This window comes from Equus caballus, chromosome 17 (genome assembly GCF_041296265.1).
Source record: "Equus caballus isolate H_3958 breed thoroughbred chromosome 17, TB-T2T, whole genome shotgun sequence".
Lineage (NCBI taxonomy): Eukaryota > Metazoa > Chordata > Mammalia > Perissodactyla > Equidae > Equus > Equus caballus.
In genome coordinates this window covers 47,848,933-47,871,716 of record NC_091700.1, presented here as the reverse complement: position 1 = coordinate 47,871,716, position 22,784 = coordinate 47,848,933, and the positions used below count along the sequence as shown (strand labels likewise).

The window sequence follows — 22,784 nt, the reverse complement described above, 5'->3', positions numbered from 1 at the left end:
ATCCTTTTTTTATTTTAATATAAGTGAACATATTCCTATGTCACTAAAACATGGTAGTAATTGATGCATGATATGCCAGACTTCACATCTTCCAAATCCTCTATCACTGAACAAATTGTTTCAAACTTTCCATTAACATCATTTTAAAAATAAACCACCTTGTACATAAATTTTGTGTGCATCTCTGAGTATTTCCTCAGAATAGATATATATCTTTTAGATCTAATATTTTCACCTTTAGGAAACTCTTCAGAATTTGACATTGTCAAAGAGCCCTTCAGTTCACCTCTCATCAGCAGCAAGACAAGTGAGTTTGAAGTAATTTTTAACAACTAATAGCATAACTTCTCCTCGCCCCAGCAAATGCACAAATTATCCACATTTTTGGAAAGCTTCTTGTTTAATCTTGTGATCATTCTCTCAGTTGAAATGTAGAAATAGTTTTTCAAACTACCTCAAATTCTACTGAAATTTTTATTGGGATTGCACTAAACTCACAAATTAACTTGGATAGAACAGTAGTTATTACAATATTGAATTTTACCACCCGAGAGCGTCATCCATCTCTGCTTCATTCAAATCGACACTTATGGAGCACAGGAAAGTTTATGGGTTATTTTTTTTTAGGGATTGAGCAATTTTCTTTTTTACAGAGTTTCTTGATGAGATCTTTTTATCCCGTTACATTTTGCAATTAATTTTTGCTGATATTTGAGAAAGTTGTTGATTCTCATATATATTTTATAACCAACTCTTACTTAACTCCACCTGTTCTAATCATTTTTCAGTTTATTCTCTTGGGTTATATAGGCAAATTGTTCTTATCCATAAATAATTACTTATTTCTAATAATTAGAAAAGCTCCCTTTTTTAATTTTTGTCTTACCAAGTTGGCTAAAACAATTCCCAAACCTCGTTCCACGCTGTATTAAGAGTTTTTAGCTTAAAAGGGGGGTGGGGAGAGGTAGATTTCCATGAAATAACTTTGAGATGCACTAGGTTAGCATTTCCTGAACAATACTGGTTAGTGGTAGGGGTTGCTGATATCCTTATCTTATTCACTGTTCTAATGCTTCATCACTGAGTATAATGTTAGTTATTGGTTTGGAATACTATACCTATGTTACGAAAATTCTTTTTTTTCCGGTTCACTATAGTTTCTTTTTTAAATTGATAGTAGAGGTTAAAATTTATTAATGCCCTTTTTTTCTTTTGCAGATAAAGAGGTGGTCATATGCTTTTTTTCATGACTTATCCCATTCCAGTGATAAGATATAAAAAGCTATAATATATAGCTAGTCATCTTTGCATTCCTAGAATAAACCTTACTTTGCCTTGGTAAATTATTTAAGAGAAAAATCCCATTAACTAGAATTTTCTTTCAGATATTAATCTCTATATGCTTCTGTGTGTGTGTGGGTGTGCACCCCTTTATCAGGTTGTGACATCATGGGGATGATAGTTAAATAACATCAGTTCTAAACTATTTCATCTTTTTCTTTGTTCCAAAACAATTTGTAAATCATCGGAAAAAAATCTGTTCTTTGAAAATTCGAACGATTTTGCCTATAAAATGATCCAAGTTTAGCTTGTTGGGGAAAGTAACTCTTAGAAAACTTTAGAAATCTCTTGCATTTTCATTTGTCTTCATGTATTTTAATTCTTTGAGTCATTTTAGAGTTTTATATTTTCCTATAAAATCATTCACTTAATCCACATATTCAATTTATTAGCATGGTATTATCTATAGTAATATAAACTTAATCTTTTCTAAATCTATGGTTCTAGATCCTCACTTCTAATGTTGTATATTTATGTTTTTACTAATCTCTTCCTGATTAGTCTTGTCAGAGATTTGTTTATTTTGTTGACCTTACCAAAGAACAAGCTGTTGGATTTTTATAACAGCTGTTTCTTGAAGTTTTATTATTAATTTCTGTCCTTAATTACTTCCTTCAGTATCATTTATTGTTCTTGTTCTAAATTCTTGGATTGGCTGCTTATTTCTTTTTTTAGTACTGATTGGATTTAGAAGTCATGATTTTTCTTTCTCTGAGTACAACGTCTCCAAGTACAGCTTTGCATGCATTCCCTAAAAAGCGCCTTCACCATAATTTTTTATGGATTCTATAATAATTTTCTGTCACCCAGTAATTGAAGTATTTTCTTATTTTTTGGTTTGTTTACTTTCCAGATGACTATATAAAATTGATAACCATGCAAACTAGTAAGTGCACTGAATCTATCAGAAATTTTTTTGAACTCCTGAAAGGTAGAAAGGAGACAGAATAAATCACACAGAGAAAAAAAAGTGCAGGGTAAACTGGAGCTGAGTTAGCAGTGCTTCTGAAGGAGCTTCGGGAGGGAACAGTGAGGAGGTCATGAAGCTGATCAGTTGGAGAACTGCACTGAGAGCAGCTTGGCAGCGGGCTCTTTCCCTCACACACTTACGCTCCACTGCAGACAGCACTGACATGGCCCACCAGGTAAACAGCATATGGAGAAGGGGTGTCTGGTCTCAGAGAAACAGCACAGTGAGCCAGGTGCCTACTGACTGAAGGAGAACAAGAGGCTACCCCACACCCAGAAGACTGTCTCCTGCGTACCCCACTTGGCAGCATGCCCAAGGAAACCGGAGAAAATAACCGAGAATCACCAAACACTTAAGAAAGAAAATCAGGGAGATAAAAGTTAATATGGAAAGAAAAAATATGGTTAAAACAGTAAATAGAAAACATTAATGTCTGTATAATTACCATCAGTGAAGAGATCAGAAAGAATACATCATTTATAAAGTCAAATATTGCCACAAAAAAGTCAGTCAGCATTTTTGGTAATTAAACAAATTCGACACTTGTGCCAAATAAGCAGAATCGAAACTTATGAAATAATTTAGTGAGCAGGATGATCTAGCTAAAAGTTTCTCCCAGGAGGCAATGAGAAAGGCCAATGAGAGAAGTACAAGAAAAACAAGTGATATAGAGAACAGATCTCAAATTTCTAAAATCTACTTGATTCATAGCCCAGAAATGGAGAAAAGAGACAATATAGGGGAAGAAATATGAAAGGAAAATAGAAATTTCCCTGAACTTAAGTGAGACATAATATTTTGAGATTAAATCGACCAACCAAAGCCATACAAGATTAAAAACAAAGACAGTGAAATATCTTATGACAGGAAGGGGTGAAGAGAAGAAAAGTAAATAAATGGAACAGACACAATTCAAAGTCAAGAAAATAAATAGAAAACATAGTTAGAAAGTAAATTATATAGCAAGAACATGTGCAAATATGCTAGTAACCACAATAAATGAGAATATATTAAATTTGCCTATTAAAAGAGTATGAAAAAGAAAAATCAGCCATTTTCATCACTAGAAAACCAATTTAAGCCAAGTGACAGAGAGAGGTTAAAAGTAAGTATGGAAAAAGAAATTGCCACATAAATTCCAACAAAAAAGCTGGGGGAGAAAATATTAGAATCAGACAAGATAAACAAGAAATCAAGCTGAAAATCACTTAATGAGAAGAGAATTATACTTCATATTGATAAAAATCTGTACTGAAAGGCAGGCTTCCCATATGTCTCACTGGTTGACACTACTTCTCATATCCATGGTTGAACCAACCACAGGCAAGGAGAATGGAACTCCCATGACGAGTTAGACCATTTGGGATTGGCTCTCCAGCACTGGGGTGTGTGTCTGCCTTCTCCAAAACACAGGCCATGCTAATCAGGATGGATACCTAAACTAAAAAGTGGGTTTTAGGAGAGACGTAAGCAATCAACAATAATTGGATACACCATTCTGAAGTTATCACAACGCACAAGTTATTTCTTTTTGCAGCATTAATTACTGCAAAGTGGTTACTCACTGTAAAATAAAAAGTGCAATGTTTTATTTCTTTGTGTCCTTTTAATTGTCTATCTCCTCCACTAAAAAGAAAACTTCAGAAGGGCAGGGACCCTGTCTATCCTGTTCTTAATTGAAGCCCCATCACCTCGAACAAAGATTAGCAAGTAATAGGACCTCAGTACATGTTTGTTGATAGAATGAATGAATAGATGAATGAAGGAAGATATACTGGGGGGATAGTTTACTCTGAGATAGATCAACCCAAATAATACAGTAAGAAAAGAAGAGCCCGGCGCTGGCCCAGGGACATAGAGGTTAAGTTCGTGTGCTCCACTTAGGCAGCCCAGGGTTTGCTGGTTCAGATCCTAGGCGTGGACCTACACACAGCTCATCAAGCCATGCTGTGATGGCGTCCCATATAGAAGAACTACAACTAGGATATACAAATATGCACTGGGGGGGGGGGGGAAAGAGGAAGATTGGCAACAGATGTTAGCTCACAGCCAATCTTCCTCACCAAAAAAAAAAAAAAAAGAGAGAGAGAGAGAGAGCACGCCAAAAAAGGAGAGCTTTAAATAATGTTAGAGAGTTACAAGGACATAGGGATTGCAAAAAACCCACTGAATTGAATATTCAGAAAGGATTTTACCTTGAGAGAGTGGTTTCATTCAGAGCATTTGTGAATATAAACCAGAACATAAGGAATTAGGATTAAATGGGTAATAAAGATGTAATTACAGTAAGACTTTAAAAAAAATACAAAGGTAATTTGCTAGAAGCAGAAAAGGTGCTATCTCTGCAGACAGCAGAATCAAGGAAAGGGTTAGTTGGCCTATTTTAAAATGGCAAGAGTGAGCATATTTGTTGACAAAAGAAGTAGTCAATGGAAAAGAATACACTGAAGGTATAGGAGAAAAATAGAATTATAAACAAATTTTTAGAAGGAGCGAGAATTGAATCAAATATAAAATATTGAGAGATTAACCTTAGGAAGAACCTACTGTCCCCAGAGATCAGAATGATGGAAGAATGTGGAAGTCAGAGACATACAGAGAGAAACAAACGTGCTGTCATCTCAATTTAACCTAGATGATCTACTTGGGAATTACTCCAAGGTAGGTATTCAATGAATATTTGTTGATGAATGGAATGAACAAACACATAAACAGATGCAATGATACAAATGTATTTTTTTTCTGGATCTTCTCACCATAAGATGATCCTTCTTGTTTTCTTAAACTAAATTTTTGAAGTGATAAGGAATGACAGACTCTACCAATCAGGGACAGCCTTCAGTGGACATTTTCCAACAACACATTGAACAAAAAGAGAGAGAAGCTAAAACAAGGTAGAACAGATGGGTAAGTATCCTTATGTATTCCACTGTTACTGAAATCCCTAAGGATGGAATTTTCTCCACGCTAAAGTTATTCCTTTTACTGAAAGCTAGAGTAAGTAAAGGGAAATAATGTTTGTAAAAGATTATATAATAAAAATATGTCCAGTCAATAACCAGAAAATATATGTGTATCAATATTTGTCTAAACTTCAAAAGAAACACAAGATTAAGAAATAAAAAGCTTAATCTTCACTGTTTAAAATAACTGGTCAACCTGAAAATTAAATCTCAGATCTGATTTTCTAATCTGTTGAGCATTCTCTTTGTGAAATGTTCTACTTTTAATGGCTTCCACATTCCAAATAGACACACCAAACCTTACAAAACACTATTTAAAATTCATTAGAAGTGATTTTAAAATAAATCATATCTACGCTGACTTACACATTCTCCTCTGTATGAAAGTAGCTCAGGACTTGGTATTAAGTTAAAAGATCACAGAAACAGATTCTCACTTTCATGTCATTTGGCAGACATTACCGAAAATACAACATGAGTATACACTAGATTTAGCTTCTACTTGCTAATTACCATTGTGAATTTCAATCTCATGAGGCTTTTGTCACAAGAAAAACATATTTGTTTTTAAAAAAACCAAGAGGATAAAAATGTTTCATGGTTTCTTCATGGCTTATGTGGTAGCTTAATAACTAAATTTACAACTTATACTATTTCTTTCAGAGATTTAATTACTATCTACAATGCACAAAACAGTTCAGTGACACAGTCATTTATACCAAATGCTGGGTGAAACTATGAACGAGTAAGGTGTTGACTACTGCCGGGAGGAGGGTAGTACTCAAAAGTTCAAATTATAGCAACAACAACTAGTACATATAGTCCATTTCACAACGTGATTTTTACATGAAATTGCCGCAATAAATCACCTTGTGCAGCAATGACATAAGGAAAAAACCAAACTAAACCAAATCAAGGAAATCCAAATGGGACTTAGAGTTCAAGTTAATTGCATAATTGAAGAAATAGATTTGAGAGATATTAGAAATAACAGGATCTATCAACCACCAACACGGCAAGAAGAAAAGTTGGAAAACAGGAATGATGGGGAAGATAATGGCCTCCAACTAGTTGAATAATTTATTTTGCTTTTTCTAAGGATCTGGAACGAAGTGGCACCTTGGAGCTAACTACTGATCTTCATCATTCTCATGCCATGCTGAGGAGTTTCTGGCCCTATTTGAGCCTATGTATTAAAGGCAAGTATGACCATCAAGTCACAACACTGAATGTTTTCAGTTACTGTACCAGAAATTTCCTATTGTACTAAGGACTACCCTGTAAGCACTTTTCTTAGGAGGCTCTGTATTCATTTCACTGATTTGTTTTGCTTAAAACATTTGGAACGCCTCACACATTTGTATAAATCTGTAGTGTATCTCTACATTTTATTATATGTGTATTTTTAGGTGACTGTTTAAGCCAGTTTCATAACTTTGCCTACCTTGTTGTGCATTATAGTATTCTCTGGACACTATTTGTAATTTCATATATCTTTGGTTTAAAAAACAGCGGTGATTGGTTATGTTTTATTTTGTAATCAGAAGTTCACGTGTTCCATCATCTTCTCCACAAACTTTGGCAGACACACTACAGCCCCTATAAAGCCCAACGCCATGAGAGTTTTGACCAGAAGGAGCCCCCACACCATCACGTTCTTAAAAGATACCCACATCTCACCTTTTATTTTTTAATGCTTAGGTTATTTTTTCAGGATTTTCATGTATATAAATATTTCTATTCAGAAACCCTTCAAAATTACCTAGTACCACAAGCAAAACATTAGCAATGACTAATAGGATCTTGTGAATACCTTCTGATGTTGTTCCTCCTTCATCTTTTGCAATTTTTTATTTTCTTCTTCCTTTAGAGAATCCCTATAAGCCCGGCTTCTGGCCTGAAAGGTAGAGGGAAAAAAAATCGTAGGAAAAAGCATCACCACAATATACATACTGCCTGCCTACCATGGGACTGGTTCTAAGAACTCAGCCTCCGTACTAAGCATACAGTAAGCTCTCCACGCACACTTGCTTATTGAGTGATTTATGCATATGTCTGAAGATGTCCCTTGGGATATATCAGAAGACTAGCATAAGCACAATCATCCAGCACATTTTAAAGGATGATCTAAATGTTTAATTAAGCTTTAAAAATATCCCCTTGGAGATAATCAACATAGTTTATTCTTTCTAGTGAGAAGGATTTCAAATAGAGGAAAGTTAAATATATTTTTCAAGAATATTCGAACTAACTTATCAGTCAATATCAGAGACAAGCAATAGCGACACTGACTTTAGAGGCACTGACACGTCTACCGCTCATTAATGGTATCCTATTAAATAGCTTGTCCACTGGTGATGGATACCATATAATTCCAGAGATGCATTTCTTTCTAAGTCTGTGCACCCCTAATCTGTACCTACAGTGTATTTCTATTTCTGAGAGGGAAGACAAAGCCCGTTCAGGAGCACAGGAGTCATCAATTCTGGCTGAATTAGGACCCCAAGGGGTAAGCCTTAGGAGAGCCAGCACACTCAGTAGGATGTCCTTCAGTCCCACCGACTCACAGTGTATGAGTTCCACACACTGGCATAGCAACCACGTATGCTGGAATTTATGAGATTTCAAGTATTCTGTCTGTTCATTTGTCATACACTTTCTCTCCCTCACACTGATTTGTAGCCCAGCCTCTGGAAGGCAGAGAGGCCAGCCTGATAAGCTAATACGTAGGAAATTCCATTGTTCTCATAAAACTATCAGCAGCATCATGGCAGCAGGCTACATATTTCAGGCCTAGTTCTTTGCACTAATAATCCATAAAGCTTATGTAGGCTGGCCCCCCGCTTTTACTAAGCTATAATTTTTCTCAAGCACCTCTTAATTCATTCCCCCATTTCTGTCACTATAAAACCCATATTCCATCAAATAATAAGCAGTACTTGTCAGAGCAGGAGAGAGCCTTTTGGAATTGTATCATCTATAGCACCACTAATTAGAACAGTGTTCAGAAAGCCCTCGTACATTGAAACCCTGCTACAGTAGACAGGCAAACACAGCCAATGACTTTCTCTTATCTATATCCCAAACACAAGGGAATTGTGATAAGACAGAAGATGGGGAGTGGTTCTCCAGTGATTCCTTCTTTTTATTGTAGAGAAGGCTAGACTTCATCACAAATATTCCATATAAGACCTGAACGAGGGGAAGGAGGTCGGGGGCCCATCTCCTACTCAAGACATTAAAAGGAGTAGTAGGCTATTTAGTTAAAGCAGACATGATGACTTGAGAGAGGAGCCTAGATTCTATCCGGATACACACCTTTCAGGCTTAACCACTTTGTTTTTCTTTTATGAAAATATGGGTCCTAGTTTTTGACTCAGAAAAAAAATGATTATTAGACACAAAGTGTCGTTTAAAGGCCACAGAAACTGGGATGTCACATGGCACCTTAACTACGAAGAGTTCAAAGTTACTAATGCTTGCTTACCCAGCTGAGATCCCTAGGCAGGACAGGAAGCTTCTGTTCAAAAATAATAGGATGGGGGGAAAAAACTTTTGATCACTACTTTTCTTAGCTCTAAATCCCCAAAATTTCTAAGTCATTGTATACACATAATTTTTCTATTGTTAAATATTAATATATTAATACTAATTTTTTGTTATTCAACTAAAATATACATTTTACTTATCCTCCCCTAAAAGTTATGCTTGTAATATATTCATTCAATAAACAATATTTAAGCCTCCTATGTGCAAGCACTGTGGTAAGACACGATCCCAGATCTCAGGTGCTTACAGCCTAGTGTGGAAGTCAGAGGAGAAGATTAACAATTACAGTGCAGAATGACAGGTATTGTGATGGAGGAAGCTAAAAAGAAGGACATTTAATTAAAATGGATCAAGGACACCTTCTCCAAGGGGGTGACATTAGCTTGTGTTTTAAAGAGTGAATAGGAATCAGACTAATGAAGGGGAAAAGCATTGTGTGAACAAATGAAAAACAGCGTTGTATGACTTTGCTAAGGCTGCCATGATAAAGTAACACAGACTGGGGGGGCTTAAGCAACAGACATTTTATAGCCTCACAGTTCTGGAGGCTGAAAGTCCAAAATCAAGGTGTGTGCAAGGCAGCTTCCTTCTGAGGGCTGTGAGGGAAGGATCTAGGCTTCTCTCCTTGGCTTGTAGATGGCTGTCTTCTCCCCACACCAATTCACATCATCTTCTCTGTATGCGTGTCTCTATGTCCAAATTTCCCCTTTTTATAAGGACGCTTTTCCTATTGGAGCCCACTCTAACGATTTCATTTTAACTTGTTTACCTCTGTAAAGACCTATCTCCAAATAAGGCTGTATTCTGAGGTACTGGAGGTTAGGATGTCAACATATGAATTTTGAGGGGACAGAATTGAACCCATGACAAGCATTAAGTTCCCATTTCAGGATGGTGGAGCAAAGATGTTTCTGCTCCCTTCTTCTCTCAAAGATTACCCTGATTTAGAGAGGAGAAAATGAAACAAACACAAATTATCTTCAAGAACCGAAAGAAATCTATATTCCCTGATGAAAATCTGTGAAGACAAAGTAGATGAAGAAATGGTAAGTGAGTAAGAGAGGAAAAGAACAAACCTAAAGACGTGCCGATGAGGGGAGAGAGGACACCTACGAGAAGCCAATTTTCTGCACAAAGCCATGTGAGGGCCCAAGAAATGGATGCACCAGCTATTGGGGAAGACAGATGGGTGATGGGAAGGGGCCCATGCCTGCTCCTACCCTGAAAATTGAGGCGCTAATTCTCCCAACCCTGGCAGGAAATCAAAAGTGCATTCTCGGGAAAAACTAAACCAGGCACGCCTAGTACAGAAGGCAGCAGTGGTCAAATCCCAGGCTGGGAATGAAAGGATCGTGTAAAATCCTGCATATTGAGCAGTCAGCCTCCGGGTCCCCTCTTTGAAGTTTTCTTCTGCTCCCTGCACTGTTTCCTCTGAGAGACGAAGGTGATATTTTATCCATGAAACAAGAACAGGTTGCTATTTTTATAAAGCAACAGAGAAGAAAGGAGCTCTTGGAAATTAAAAATATCTCCCCTCCTCCTACAGAAAGACAAACCAGTAAAATATTTAGAAGGTAAAGTCAAGAAAATACGTGTGAAGTAACAGAAAAAAAATTATAAATGTGTGCATAAGTATGGATATATGCATGTATGTATATATATGTACGTATATATATGTTTGTGTGTGTATATATATGTGTGTGTGTGTGTATATATATATATATATTTGCCCCCAGTTCCTGGCATGGAACTCCTAAAACCCTAATAATTTTTTAAGTGATAAGAACATTAGGAGCATCTCTTATTCTCATATTTGGTCTTTGACCCTGTCCCTGACACAGAGCTGCTGAAACCTTTGTAAATTCCTAAGTGATAAGAGCACTAGGAGCATTTTTTGTTCGAATGAGGTGACTCTCGGTGGGCCCCTGGGTGATCACCGGAAAGACCAAGCCATGATTAGAAGTGTAGAATTTTCAGTCCCAGCCCCTCCCCCATCCTCCAAAGGGAGGAGAGGAGCTGAAAACAGAGTTAATAATTGATCATGTCCATGTGAGGAAGCCTCTATAAAACCCCCAAAAGTACAAGAGTTGGGGGAACTTCCAGGTAAGTGAACGCATCCATATACTGGGAGGGTGGCTGACCCCCAACTCCACAGGGCTAGAAGCTCCTGAGCTCAGGACCCTCCTAGACCTTGCCCTATGTATTCTTTTCATCCATGTTCATCTGTATCCTTTATCATATCCTTTAATAAACTGGTAAATGTAAGTAAGTGCTTCCCTGAGTTCTGTGAGCCACTTTAGCAAATTATTCAAACCCAAGTTGGGAGTCACAGGAACCTCTGATTTGTAGCCGTGTCAGACAGAAGTTGAGGGTAACCTGGGGACATACTACTTACAATTGGCATCTGAAGGGGGAGGCAGTCTCATGGGATTGAACCCTTAACCTGGGGGAACTGACACTATCTCCAGGTAGGTAGTATCAGAATTGAGCTAAATTGTAGGACACCCAGCTGATGTTGCAGAATTGCTTCTTGTGGGGAAAAGACCCCACACATGTGTTGTGAGAAGTGTTGTGAGTGTGGTAGTAGTGTGAGAGTAAAGGAGACACTCAGGAAGGAAAGGACTGGGGTTTTTTCTAATTCAACATGCCAGGAAGGAGGGGGAAAAGTAGTCAAAGATAAATTAGAGGAGAAAAATATTTTTTACTAAAAAATTAGAAGATAAATCTAGGAGGCCTAGGATTTGAATAATAAGAATTCTGTAAATAGAAAACGAAGGGAAATAAATCAAAGAAATAACACAAGAGAATCATCTAGAACTAGAGATGAGCTTCCAGACTGAAAATGAATAAAAATGGCCCTCATGCTAAGACACAGCATTATGAAATTACAGAATACCAGGAAAAAAAGAGAAGATATTAAAACATCTCCAGAGAAAAGTGCTCATATAAGGACTGACATTCAGATGGTCTTGGATTTCTCAGAAACCAATACTCAGAAGAGTAATGCCTTTAAAATTCTGGAGGAAAATTATTTCCAACTTGGAATAGTTACCAGAAAATTGCAAGCTAAGTATGAGGGTTGAATAAAGATAGTTTCTGATATGCAAGGACTCAACATGCATCTTCTCTTGAGAAGCTACTAAATAATATGCTGCACCAAAACAAAAAAAATAAAGCAAAAAGAAATGAGACCCAGAAATCAGGTGACCCAACATCAGAAAGCAATAAAAGCAGTTCCCTAGATGACTTTAAAGCAGTGATTCCCTTCCTTGGCTGCACACCAGAATTACCTGGGGAGTTTTAAAAACCCTGCAGCGCAGGCCACAGTACAGCAAGATCTCTAGGGGTGCGACTCAGACAGCAATGAATTTTAAAGCCCCTGGCTGGTTCCGATGTGCAGACAAGGCTGAGAACCTTTCTGTGGAAGGAGAGTCCCAGAACAACAGCTCTGCGAGAGGCCTAAAGAACAACCAGACCAGGTCAAGGCAGGAGGTAAGAGAGGTATAGGAGGGCAAGAAACCCGGAATTGACAAGTTATCTGACAGGTACAAAAGGGAGAATTGTGTGGAAATTTGCATTCAGGGAAATTTTATAGAACAGTCACAAAAGCTGAAGGAAGGCAGTTGAATGTTCAAAGGAAACCAAGAAAATGCAAAAATAAAATGAAAATTCTATAAAGTTGAAAAAGAAAGAAAATGTAGAATATACTAACTGACTTGGCAGTGAGAAATATTTATGTAGTCATCATAAGGGAAAGCCTGACATACTGAATAATTATATTAGGAGAATGGGGAGAAGAAATTAATAAGATCTGAAACTGATTAATCAAGAGACAGCAATCTACACATTAACGGATATGGGGAGCCAAATAACAAAAGAAACAGCTCAGGGAGTGTGGTGGGATGAACACTGGCCCCGCAAAGATATCTGTGTCCCCATCCCTCAAAACTGTGAATGTTACCTTACATGGCCAAAGGGACTTTGCAGAAATTAAGGATCTCAAGATGGAAAGATAATCTGAATGATCCAGGTGGGCCCAACGCAATCATAAGTGTCCTTACAAGAGGAAGGCAAAGTCAAAGAGTGAGGAGAAGGTGATGGGAGGATGAAAGTAGAGATTAGAGGGATGCAGACATTGGCCAAGGAGCCAAAGAAAGCCAGCAGCCCAAAGAAGCTGGAAGAGGCAAGGAACAGATTCCCCCCAGAGCCTCCAGAAGGAACCAGCCCTGCTGACACCCCGATTTTAGCCCCTTCATACTCATTTCTGACTTGTGAAAGAATAAATTTGTGTTGTTTTAAGACACTAAGTTTGCAGTAATTTGTTACAGCAGCAGTGGGAAATTTTTTAAGGTATAATTGATATATAACATGATATTAGTTTCAGGTGTACAATGTAATGATCCAATATTTGTATATATTGCAAAATGATCACCCAGAAGTCTATTGACACCCATCACCTTACGTGGTTACAAAATAAGTCTATTGACACACATCACCTTACATGGTTACAAAAACTTTTTGCTTGTGATGAGAACTTTTAAGACCTAGTCTCTTAGTAACTTTCAAATATGCAATACAGTATTATTAACTATAGTCACCATGCAACACTACATCCCTAGGACTTATTTATTTCATAAGTGATGGGAAATTAATACAAGGAGTTTAAAGTATTGGAGTAGAAGTGGGATTGAAGGAGTGCAAGGGACAAATGCCTTTAAGTGTTGACTTTTTATAGAATATGTTCCACATGGATAAAATTTAAATAACCAAACTGCACTAAGTGTTCAGATTCGTGGAAGTGAGAGGATATGACCAAAAAGGCATGAGCTCTAGGGCAGAGCTCCTCAAACATTAATGTGCACACAAATCACCCACGGACCGTGTTGAAATGCAGGTCCTGACTCAGTCTGAAGTGGGGCCTGAGATTTGTCTACACTTCTGTAAGCTCCCAGGTGAAGCCCGTGCTGCTGGCCCATGGACCATATTTGAGCAGCAAAGACCTGGACTCTGGGACTGTAGAGTAGTGAGTTGGGAGGTAGGAGGGGGTGGGGCAGAGAGCAGAAAAATATTTGTGCTTAAGCTAAGGCTTTTTGAGTTTATCCTTGAAGATATAGGGGGATACAGGGCAGTGGAACAACAGGACGAGATTTTTTAAATTATTATTCTCTGTAGAAGAGGAGCAGGTAGGGGCAGCAAACCAGGGCCTGGAAACTATTTAGCGTGCAACTGGAAATATTCAATGATAATGACCGAGGAAGGTATGATGCTGCTGGTACTTCTGCCTACACACACACACACACACACACACACAATACAGAGAACCATATCAACTCATGTGTAAGTGAACACCATAAGTTATCTTCTGTTTGAAGTTTTCCTGTGTAACACCTAGAGGGATGTTCTTATAGTCTTTTCATTGACAAAACTATACAGTGTTTATTAAATTCCCATCTGCCCATGACAGATGCACATTTAAATAAGTGTAAGAAGAAAAATTTTCTCAGGAAAGTTGCATTATGCAGTAAAATTAAAATTATTTCTTAAAGAAACAGCTCATCACACCCCATATAGACAAGCATCACACAGCGTTCACGTTGTGTGCATTGACAATAGTGAAGACAAACTGCAGGTGTCTTAACTTCACAAAAGCACAGTGTACGTATTTGATTTTCCTGAAGCATTAGAAATGGTTCTGCAAAGCATTCTCAGAGGAATTCTATGTGTATAGATTGGACAGAATGTGAAGACTATAATATGGGTAAAAAGTCAGTTAAACATATTGAACACTAACAAATTATTAATAGTTCGGTGTCAAAATGGGAGCAGCTATTGAACCTAGTACAGAGGGAACCATCCTGGGTCCAACCCAGCTCCGTGTCTTCTATTAATAACTCTGAGGATCGTGTGACTAATGCACTAATCAATCCACAGAAAATGCAGCTCTGGGAGACATTACTAATGCTTTGGACGACAATATTAAAATTCAGGATGAATTTTAAATTGTTAAATTGAAATGAGCCAAAATCAATAGAGCAAGCACACATAGTTCTGCCAGGTGTTTCAAAACATAAGATTCAAGAAGCTCTCAAACAGAAATCAAGGCCATCCTGCAGCCAAACACCCAGTTGGTAAAGCTACCCAGCTCCTGTTTCCCTCCCCTCCCTCACAGCCACAGGGTATGTGGACAGAGGTCAAGGACTGTCCTTCACACATGCTTTAGCTCTACCACCTACAACTTCTCAACTCTTTCCTCCAGAGCAATGAGGGGAGAGAGAAGATGAATTTGATATGACTTTCAGTGTCCACACTGGCAAATTTAGACTTTGGACACCACATTAATAGCAGGGGGAAAAAAATAAGGTGCACTTAAAGGTTTGTAGGTAAGAGAATAATGACCTTTTTCCAAGGACTGTCATAATGTCTTCCTTATATTTCAAAACATGGTTACTAAAGAGAAAGGGAGGATGGGAGAAGATGATCAGATTTCTCTAACAACTTATCATTTACCTGCCCAAAGCTAAGACTTTTTAAGACTTAAACCCATATTTTCTTTCAGCTACAATCCCTTCCTGGAGTCATCTTTAATTACCCTTACTTTCTTGTCTCTATTAGCCAGTCAATAACCAAGCCCCGCCAATTTCACCTTCTAAGCAGTTCTCTGACCTGTGTGCTCATCTCCATCCTCTAATTCAAGTCTTCATCATTCCTCACCTAGACTAATACAGAAGCTCTCAGAGGCCTTTCTGCCTCTCTATTCCTTTAGATCCATCTTTCACATGGTTACCAGTGTGATCCAGCTAAAATACAAATCTGACCTTGAACCTTCCCTGTTTAAAATGTTTCAGTACCTTCAGTACTCACAGAATGAGGTTCAAGCTCTCCAATGTGGCATGCAAATTTCTGCAGTGGTGTTCTATCAGGAGCACCACAGCTCCCTGTGGGGGGCATTTCTGGATGTCTTAGTGTCTGGGGAATGCTACCAGCACTTTGTGCCCAGAGGTCAGGGGTACTAGACATCCTGCAGTACCCAAGATGGCCAACACAATGAACTATCCCACTCAAATTGCCGCTGTTGAGAAATCTCCTCCTGGCTCCTGCCTACTTCTCCAGCCCTCTAGCTCACTCTTCTAGACTGCAGCTACACAAAACTCTTCTTCCCTAACACAAGCTATGCTTTTTCTTGCCATTATACCTCAATCCCTGCTTCTGTGTCTTGATTGATTTCTGAAACCTGGAATGACTCTCTTCACTTGAGACTCATTTTCTAAGCTTAAGCTTTCTAATTGTTACATGCTTTACACATATAACTACAATTTTCTCCTTCACTTGACTAAGGTCCTTCCAGGCAGAAATTGTATGGACTCAGTAGGCCTTATGTAAACTTGAAAATCTGAAGGATGGATAGATGGATGGATAACTGGGTGAGATCAAAGGCTTTTCAGAGGCTGATGTTTAGTCCAGGTGCCCATAACGTAGGTAACAAGTATACAAGCATTGTTATACAGCTGAGGAATGAGCTGAGGTCCAAGTTTCAGATAAGGTCATCTGCCCTTAGTTTCAACATTCTGTGGTGTACAGGTCCCTCTATGCCCTTAATCTTTGTTTACCAAACAGCTCGTTAAAAATGCCACACAGCACCCTGCATGGCATTCCACTTACCCAAGTTGAAGACTGTGGGTCATGAAGAGCAATTTGACAGGCACTTCTCTGGGGCAATTCTGTGTCCAGTCTGCTCAAGAACTCAGCAGTTTTGCTAGCAGGAACACAAATAGGTGTTAGCACCTTCATAAAAATAGAAATATCATTATTTACTGTGCCTTTGGATACTAGCCTAGACTTATATTGGGTGATGACTGAAAGTGTCCTAGGTAGAACAAAAGGTTAGTTTGAGAACAGGGTAGAGTAGAAAAATCAAAAGAAAATGCTATTGCAAGACTGCATTCTTGGAGAACGTTAGTTCAAAAAATATAAAACTGAGTTTATGGAATGTGAACCCATGATTTCATTTTTTTCTACTTTGTGTACTTTGACATAGAGATAAATGCTCTCTCAGGTTCCACAGTATAGGGCCCTAATCTCCTATCCGAACATTTAAAGCTAGACACTCAGTCTTCACCATAGAGCTGTGGACATCAATCCCCCATGGCATCTCATTCCACACTGGTTTTACATCAGGCCCTTCACCCTCTGGGGGCTTTCTCCTAGTCATATCTCATTTCCCTCATAGCTTTTACTACCCTCAGGATACACAGACCCTCTAATCCAGTAACACTTAACCATTTATGTATCATGGACCCCTCTGGGATTCTGAAAGAAGAAACAGACCCTCTCCCTCCAAACACATAGATACCTCACATACACCCCCATTTGTATTTGATTTGTACCTCCCATGGGAGATAAGAAGTGTTGCTGGTTCTGGTCTGCATTTCTGACATCTCCTTTTAGCTCTGAAAGATTATGAAAGATGGGCCTAGAAATGTCCTCAGTTTTAATAAGTTCTTTGTTTTTCCCCTTAAAAGTCTGAACAGTCACCCCAATTTCTCCTCTCATCTATGTTAAGCACAGAACACAGGAATTGTTTCCTAGTTTAGTGACTGCCCCATTTTGCCTACTATTGATTAATTTCTCTACCTTTGTCCTTTCTCCATGTAATTTGTGGGATTTTTACCCCATTCCTCCACATTCACAACCAAATACGTCTTCAAGGCATGATTTATATTGGACCAGACCCTTTCAGTCTACTCCCCATCTGCTTCCTTCCTTCTGTTATCCCTCTGCTTCCTCCTAATATTTTAGGCCTAATGTGAAGATCCAATTCATCAAGCACTTAGGATGGGGGCATCAAAAGAAACACAAATGGCCTGGTAAAAATAAATGCTATCCAGTGGGGGGAAAATCAAAACAAGGAATTAGAAATTACATGGAGATGCCAACATCACTTCAAATAATTACTTAGGTAGAACATGGCATTTGAACAAGGCCAGAAGCTTGAGCTGGGAATGGAAGAGCTAAAAGTTAAGCAATGTACATAACCCTGAGAAACAGAAGGCTTCGGCGGTTGAGACAAGCAGCCGTTCCATTTGTCTAGGATTGCTTATCTCGCCCAGAATAGACAAGGAGACTAATGGAGTTGCAGAGTCTGGAAGCTGCCCCACTGTCTGGAGCTTTGTGAAGCCATCAGTCAAAAGTGTAAAAAGAAGAGAGTTGCCAGAAGTTTGGATGAGATTTCTGAATATCCTTAGTTGAGTACAGCCCATAGGAAAAAGCAATGAAAAAGAAACACCGTGGTAAGCCAGGAAGGAACTTCAGACCAAATTGACTGGCAGCCCTGCGTTGTCTTCTCTCTGTTGCTTCTTACTGGCCAATGCCAAGCATAAAGCCGGCTGGGTAGCTAACCACCAGCTATGGCCCTGGTGCCAATTATCACTGCCCCACTTGTGCCACAAGATTAAATCATAATGACAGGGCCACAGGACTGTCACAGGAATACGAGTTGGAGCCTTTGGAGAACGTGGATTACTCCCAAGAGACTAACTATACAACGAAGACAAGTTCCATGTTCACCAGGCGAACAGGTAGTTTTCTACTATTAGTACAGTGCCTAGTATATAATTTCCATATATCAGATGAATTGAAAGAGGATCCCTAGGTAATTATGGTCATCTTTAATAAAAATAAAATTTAGAACCTCCTTGTGAGGCAAAAGGAGAAGAATCTCCTGGTGAGGAAGTCCAACAAGACTAAGAACCCTAGACTCTGCCCATGAGTCACCTTCTCCTTGGGGTTTCTTGCTCTTTGTCACCATTGTGACTCTGCCACCTACTGGAGGGGGATGATCCTCTTCCGCTTTATCACTCTGACCCAAGATAAATACAGGACTCACTCTTTTGTTCTCCACAGAACAACTGATGATGGACTACCAATAACAGACTGGTTTGAAGATTTAGTCTATTCATGTCCAACTTATGATCTTCAAGGGTCCTTCCTGCTTATTCTCAGGGCAATTCCTACAGCTTATCCTGAAAGTTGTCTTCAGGATAAGCTCATCTCGACATAACTCAGTTGTAGCAGAGACTGCTAAATGTCCATCAAAATATATGTTCTCCTCTTTTAGTCACATAACTTGACTACATTTCCTAGACTTCCTTGCAGCTAAGGTTGACCTTGTGGCTGAGTCTTGACTAAAGGAATGTGGGAGGAATTGATGCACACCACTTCCAGGACTAACTAATTATAAACTTCCCACACATGCACCTCCACACATTTTTCTTCTTCTGGCTGGCTAGAATAGAGACAACCTTCAACACAAACTTGGAAGTCATGTATTGAAGGTGGTAGAACCTCCATTGGTTTTTGGTGCTTGAATATCTGAATGGAGGGAGCCTCGTCTCAAACCTGCCCACCCACGTCTTAAACGAGAAAAACAAAAAAACACAGTGCTCAAGCTATTATATATTTTTGAGGTCTGTTTATTATAGCAATTAGCCTACCCTAATAATACAACATATAGTAATATACGCAAGGGAATCATTTTTCAATTTAAATGATCAATTCCAAAAGTATATAAGAAGAGGCCAAGAAGAGTTGAGGAAGTGTAGAAAAAAAAAAATTCTCAAGGATTCATCTAGGCATCTTAGCTATTTCAGAACCTTAGTCGGGGGAGTGGAAGGTGGGAAAGGGGAAGAGCCTATTCATCCTTGAGGCGTCTTCCTGTCAGGTCTAGGAGCGCCCTGGGCCAGAGTACAAAAACCAGTACTCATTTATCCCATTACTACTAGGATCTTGTCTAGGTTGAGTATGGATTGGGGTTTGAGCAAAGAAATTGCACTGGGAGACAGTCAGGGAAGGAAAGGGATGTGGCTTTTTATATTGTGATATGTCAGAATATTTGAAATCTCTTAATGGAGATTCATCAATAAAACAAAATTTGACTTTTTGTAAGGACAAAAAATATAGGAAAGTCTACAGAGAGTGAAATGTGTGCCTGTTGGCTCATTTGAATAGCCCAGAATTGCATAAGATAATTCCTATACAGATTTTCTTTTCTTGTTTTGATAGTTAGAAATGATGACTAGGGATTTTAATGTTCAAGAAAGAATCATTTACAAAAATTTAACTTAGACCTTCAGGAGCTTGAGTCAGGCGCCTGCCCCTCACCACACCCCAGGGCTACAAGGGCTAAGTACCTCTCTCTACCTGCTTACCTACGTCTCCCAACTCAGAACCACGGCAAGACACACAAGGACATTCTCACAAAGATGTTAAACCACTGATTTTAAAGTTAAACAGTCATAATTACAAAGATACCCTCACCAAAAAACTACCAGTTACAAACCTCTGCCTGGTACTTCTTGTCTTGTGGAGAATAGATAGGGCAGTTTCACCTTCTCTCATCTCCTGTTAGCTAACAGACAAACTCAAATGACTGCGGGGTGCAGACGGCTCATGCAAATGAGTGAAGTGGGCCTAGAGTGAGGGCAACAGGAGCTCAGACCCACGGATAAATGACAACTGCCGCTCAGGTCAGTGTGGAAGACACCGGGGAGAGGAGGGAGGATTTTGACAAACTAGACAGTGATCTTCTGTGTAAAGGGGTCAGCTGCCACTTCGCTCCAGGCCATCGCTGCCCCATGGGGACACAGGCTAGCACTGCCAGGTGTCCTAGTTTTTATAGGTAGACCAAAATGCTGAACATTTTTAATGTGAAGTAGCTTGGCAACTAATTCATAAGTTTTTGAAACACTGTGGGCCAACACTGTGTTACCAAAAAAACTCTGGAGGTCAAATTTGGCCCCAATGGCCACCTGATTGTGACCAGATGTTTTTGAATTTGTTTCCACCTGTTCAGGCTTGTCGATTTCTTCATTATATATCCTTGATATTCATAAATAGAAAAAATAAGCAAGGTTGGATTCTCATATTGAAGCGGCGGTTCAGAAATAGCTGCTATGCTGGCTTGAGCACATTAGCTAACAGTAGGAGAGAGAGGGTATCTCGTATTTCACATTTATACCAAACACTAAAGTGTATTATTTTGATAGTTTATAACTATATATATTTGGGTTGATATATGAAAAACAACAGTGAGACACTATAAATAAGATGAAAAGACAACCCACAGAAAATATTTATAACCAATGAAAAAATAATAAAAGGATTAGTGTGAAAAATTTACAAAGAACTCCAATAAATCAATTAGAAAAAGACAACCCGGTAGAAAAGTGGGCAAAAAGGTAGAAACATGCATTTCACAGAGGAAGAAACCCAATTAATAATAATGAAAAGAATAACAAAAACAATAGCTTAGGACTTATATAACGCTTATTATGCATCAAGCCCTGCTGTAACCAGATATACCACATATGTTAACGTCATGACAACATTGTGACAGTAATATTATAACCTCTAACTTATAGAAATAACTTGCTCAAGATCCTACAGCTAGTAAATGTCAAAACCAGGATCAGACCCTGACAGCCTGGCTCCAGAGTCCATGCTTTCAGCCACTACATTTGACTGCTCATCACAAGCAATATCCATAAGAAAAGATGCTCAATCTTACTAATAATTGGGGACATGCAAATTAAAACAAGATACCATAGAACAGCAATTTGCAAAATGCCAATAGGAAGACCTGAGTGGGCAGGCACATGAGAATCATCTGCGGTGCTTCTTAGAAAAGGCTGAACTCAAGACTTGGGCTTTCTAACTGAGCGTGTCTGATGTGAGATCTGCGAATCAGTGTCTCTCAAAAGCACCCCTGGTGATATTGAGAACTACTACGGTAGTACAGATGGATATGTAATATGCATAATCATCTTAGGTCCACATGATTTTGACTTATGAATAATTCACGTCATATAACACATTTGGAAACAAAACCTCAGTGCGTCTTAGGAACCTTCTGTATAAGTGCTATCTAACAATACATTCTTCCTGCGTTTCATAATAGCTTCACAAACCTGAACTTCACTACCATGAGGTTTAGGTGAGCAAGTAATCATTCTTACACTCACACACGCATTCATGCAAGAACAGATATTTCCTCCGTCTCTGCTTTCTGCTTAGCAATACGCGTTATAGATATTGCTATACTAAACAGATTTTATTTTGCCTTAGTCATTTTCATATAAGTGGGTGTGAACAAAAGACATTCATACCTTATAAGAACTCAGGGAGCCTATTTAAGTAACAGGGTGAGAGAAAATGTCCTGGGATAGATAGATAATTTCCATTTAAAAAATCACAAGAATGAGAGGTATGAAACACAACATGAAAGTGAGGTAGTAACATCAGGAGGGCTAAATTTTGTACTTCATCATAATAATCAAACTATCCCATGTACTTTAAGCAATTCTTTCCCCTCGTTTAACTTGTCTTTAATGGTTTAATTTTTTAATTACAAAAGTAAAACATGAACATAATTGAGTCAGAAAATACAAATAAAAGTATAAAGAGAAAAAAGTAAAAGTCCTGCTTAACATCCCTCTCAACTTTACTCCCTTCCCCAGAGGAGAACTCCATGACTTGTCAGGTGTGTATTCCTCCCGACTGTCTTCTATTAATTGGTAAATATCTATTTAGGATGATGAGGTGGTTTACTTTGGATTGGGGACAGGGATAATTAAGGTAAGGCAGAAACTGCCAGCTGTTCTCCAAATCGTGTTTCTCACTTTCTTGGACACATAGCTAGACTACATTTCCCAGCCTCCCTTGCAATTAGATGTGGCCACATACCTAAGTTCTGTCTAGTGGAATGTAAGCAAAAGTATGAGCCAGGCCTGAGGTGACACACATCAATCACTTCCCACATGAGTCTTAATACTCTTTCCTCCTTCTGTCTGAGGTGGTACATAAAGTGAGCTAGGAAGTCACTTGCTAAAGATGGCAGAGCCATACTTTGTTTGAGTTCTTAATGCCTGGGGAGGAGAGCTAGCCTGCTACTCTTGGACCATTCCACA

General features: G+C 38.6%; 1 protein-coding gene across 3 annotated transcripts in view; it reads right to left on the bottom strand.

Annotated features, from left to right (window-relative positions):
- The window catches only part of EPSTI1 (epithelial stromal interaction 1), an 85,613-nt gene that overhangs the window by 19,145 nt on the left and 43,684 nt on the right, over positions 1–22,784 (bottom strand). For all 3 annotated transcript variants that reach the window (XM_070239821.1, XM_005601253.4, XM_005601254.4), the window contains 2 exons: positions 16,483–16,576; positions 7,088–7,171 (listed from right to left, as the gene is read on the bottom strand). In XM_070239821.1, coding sequence (XP_070095922.1) covers positions 7,088–7,171; positions 16,483–16,576 — 178 coding nt within the window. The remainder of the gene's footprint in view (positions 1–7,087; positions 7,172–16,482; positions 16,577–22,784) is intronic.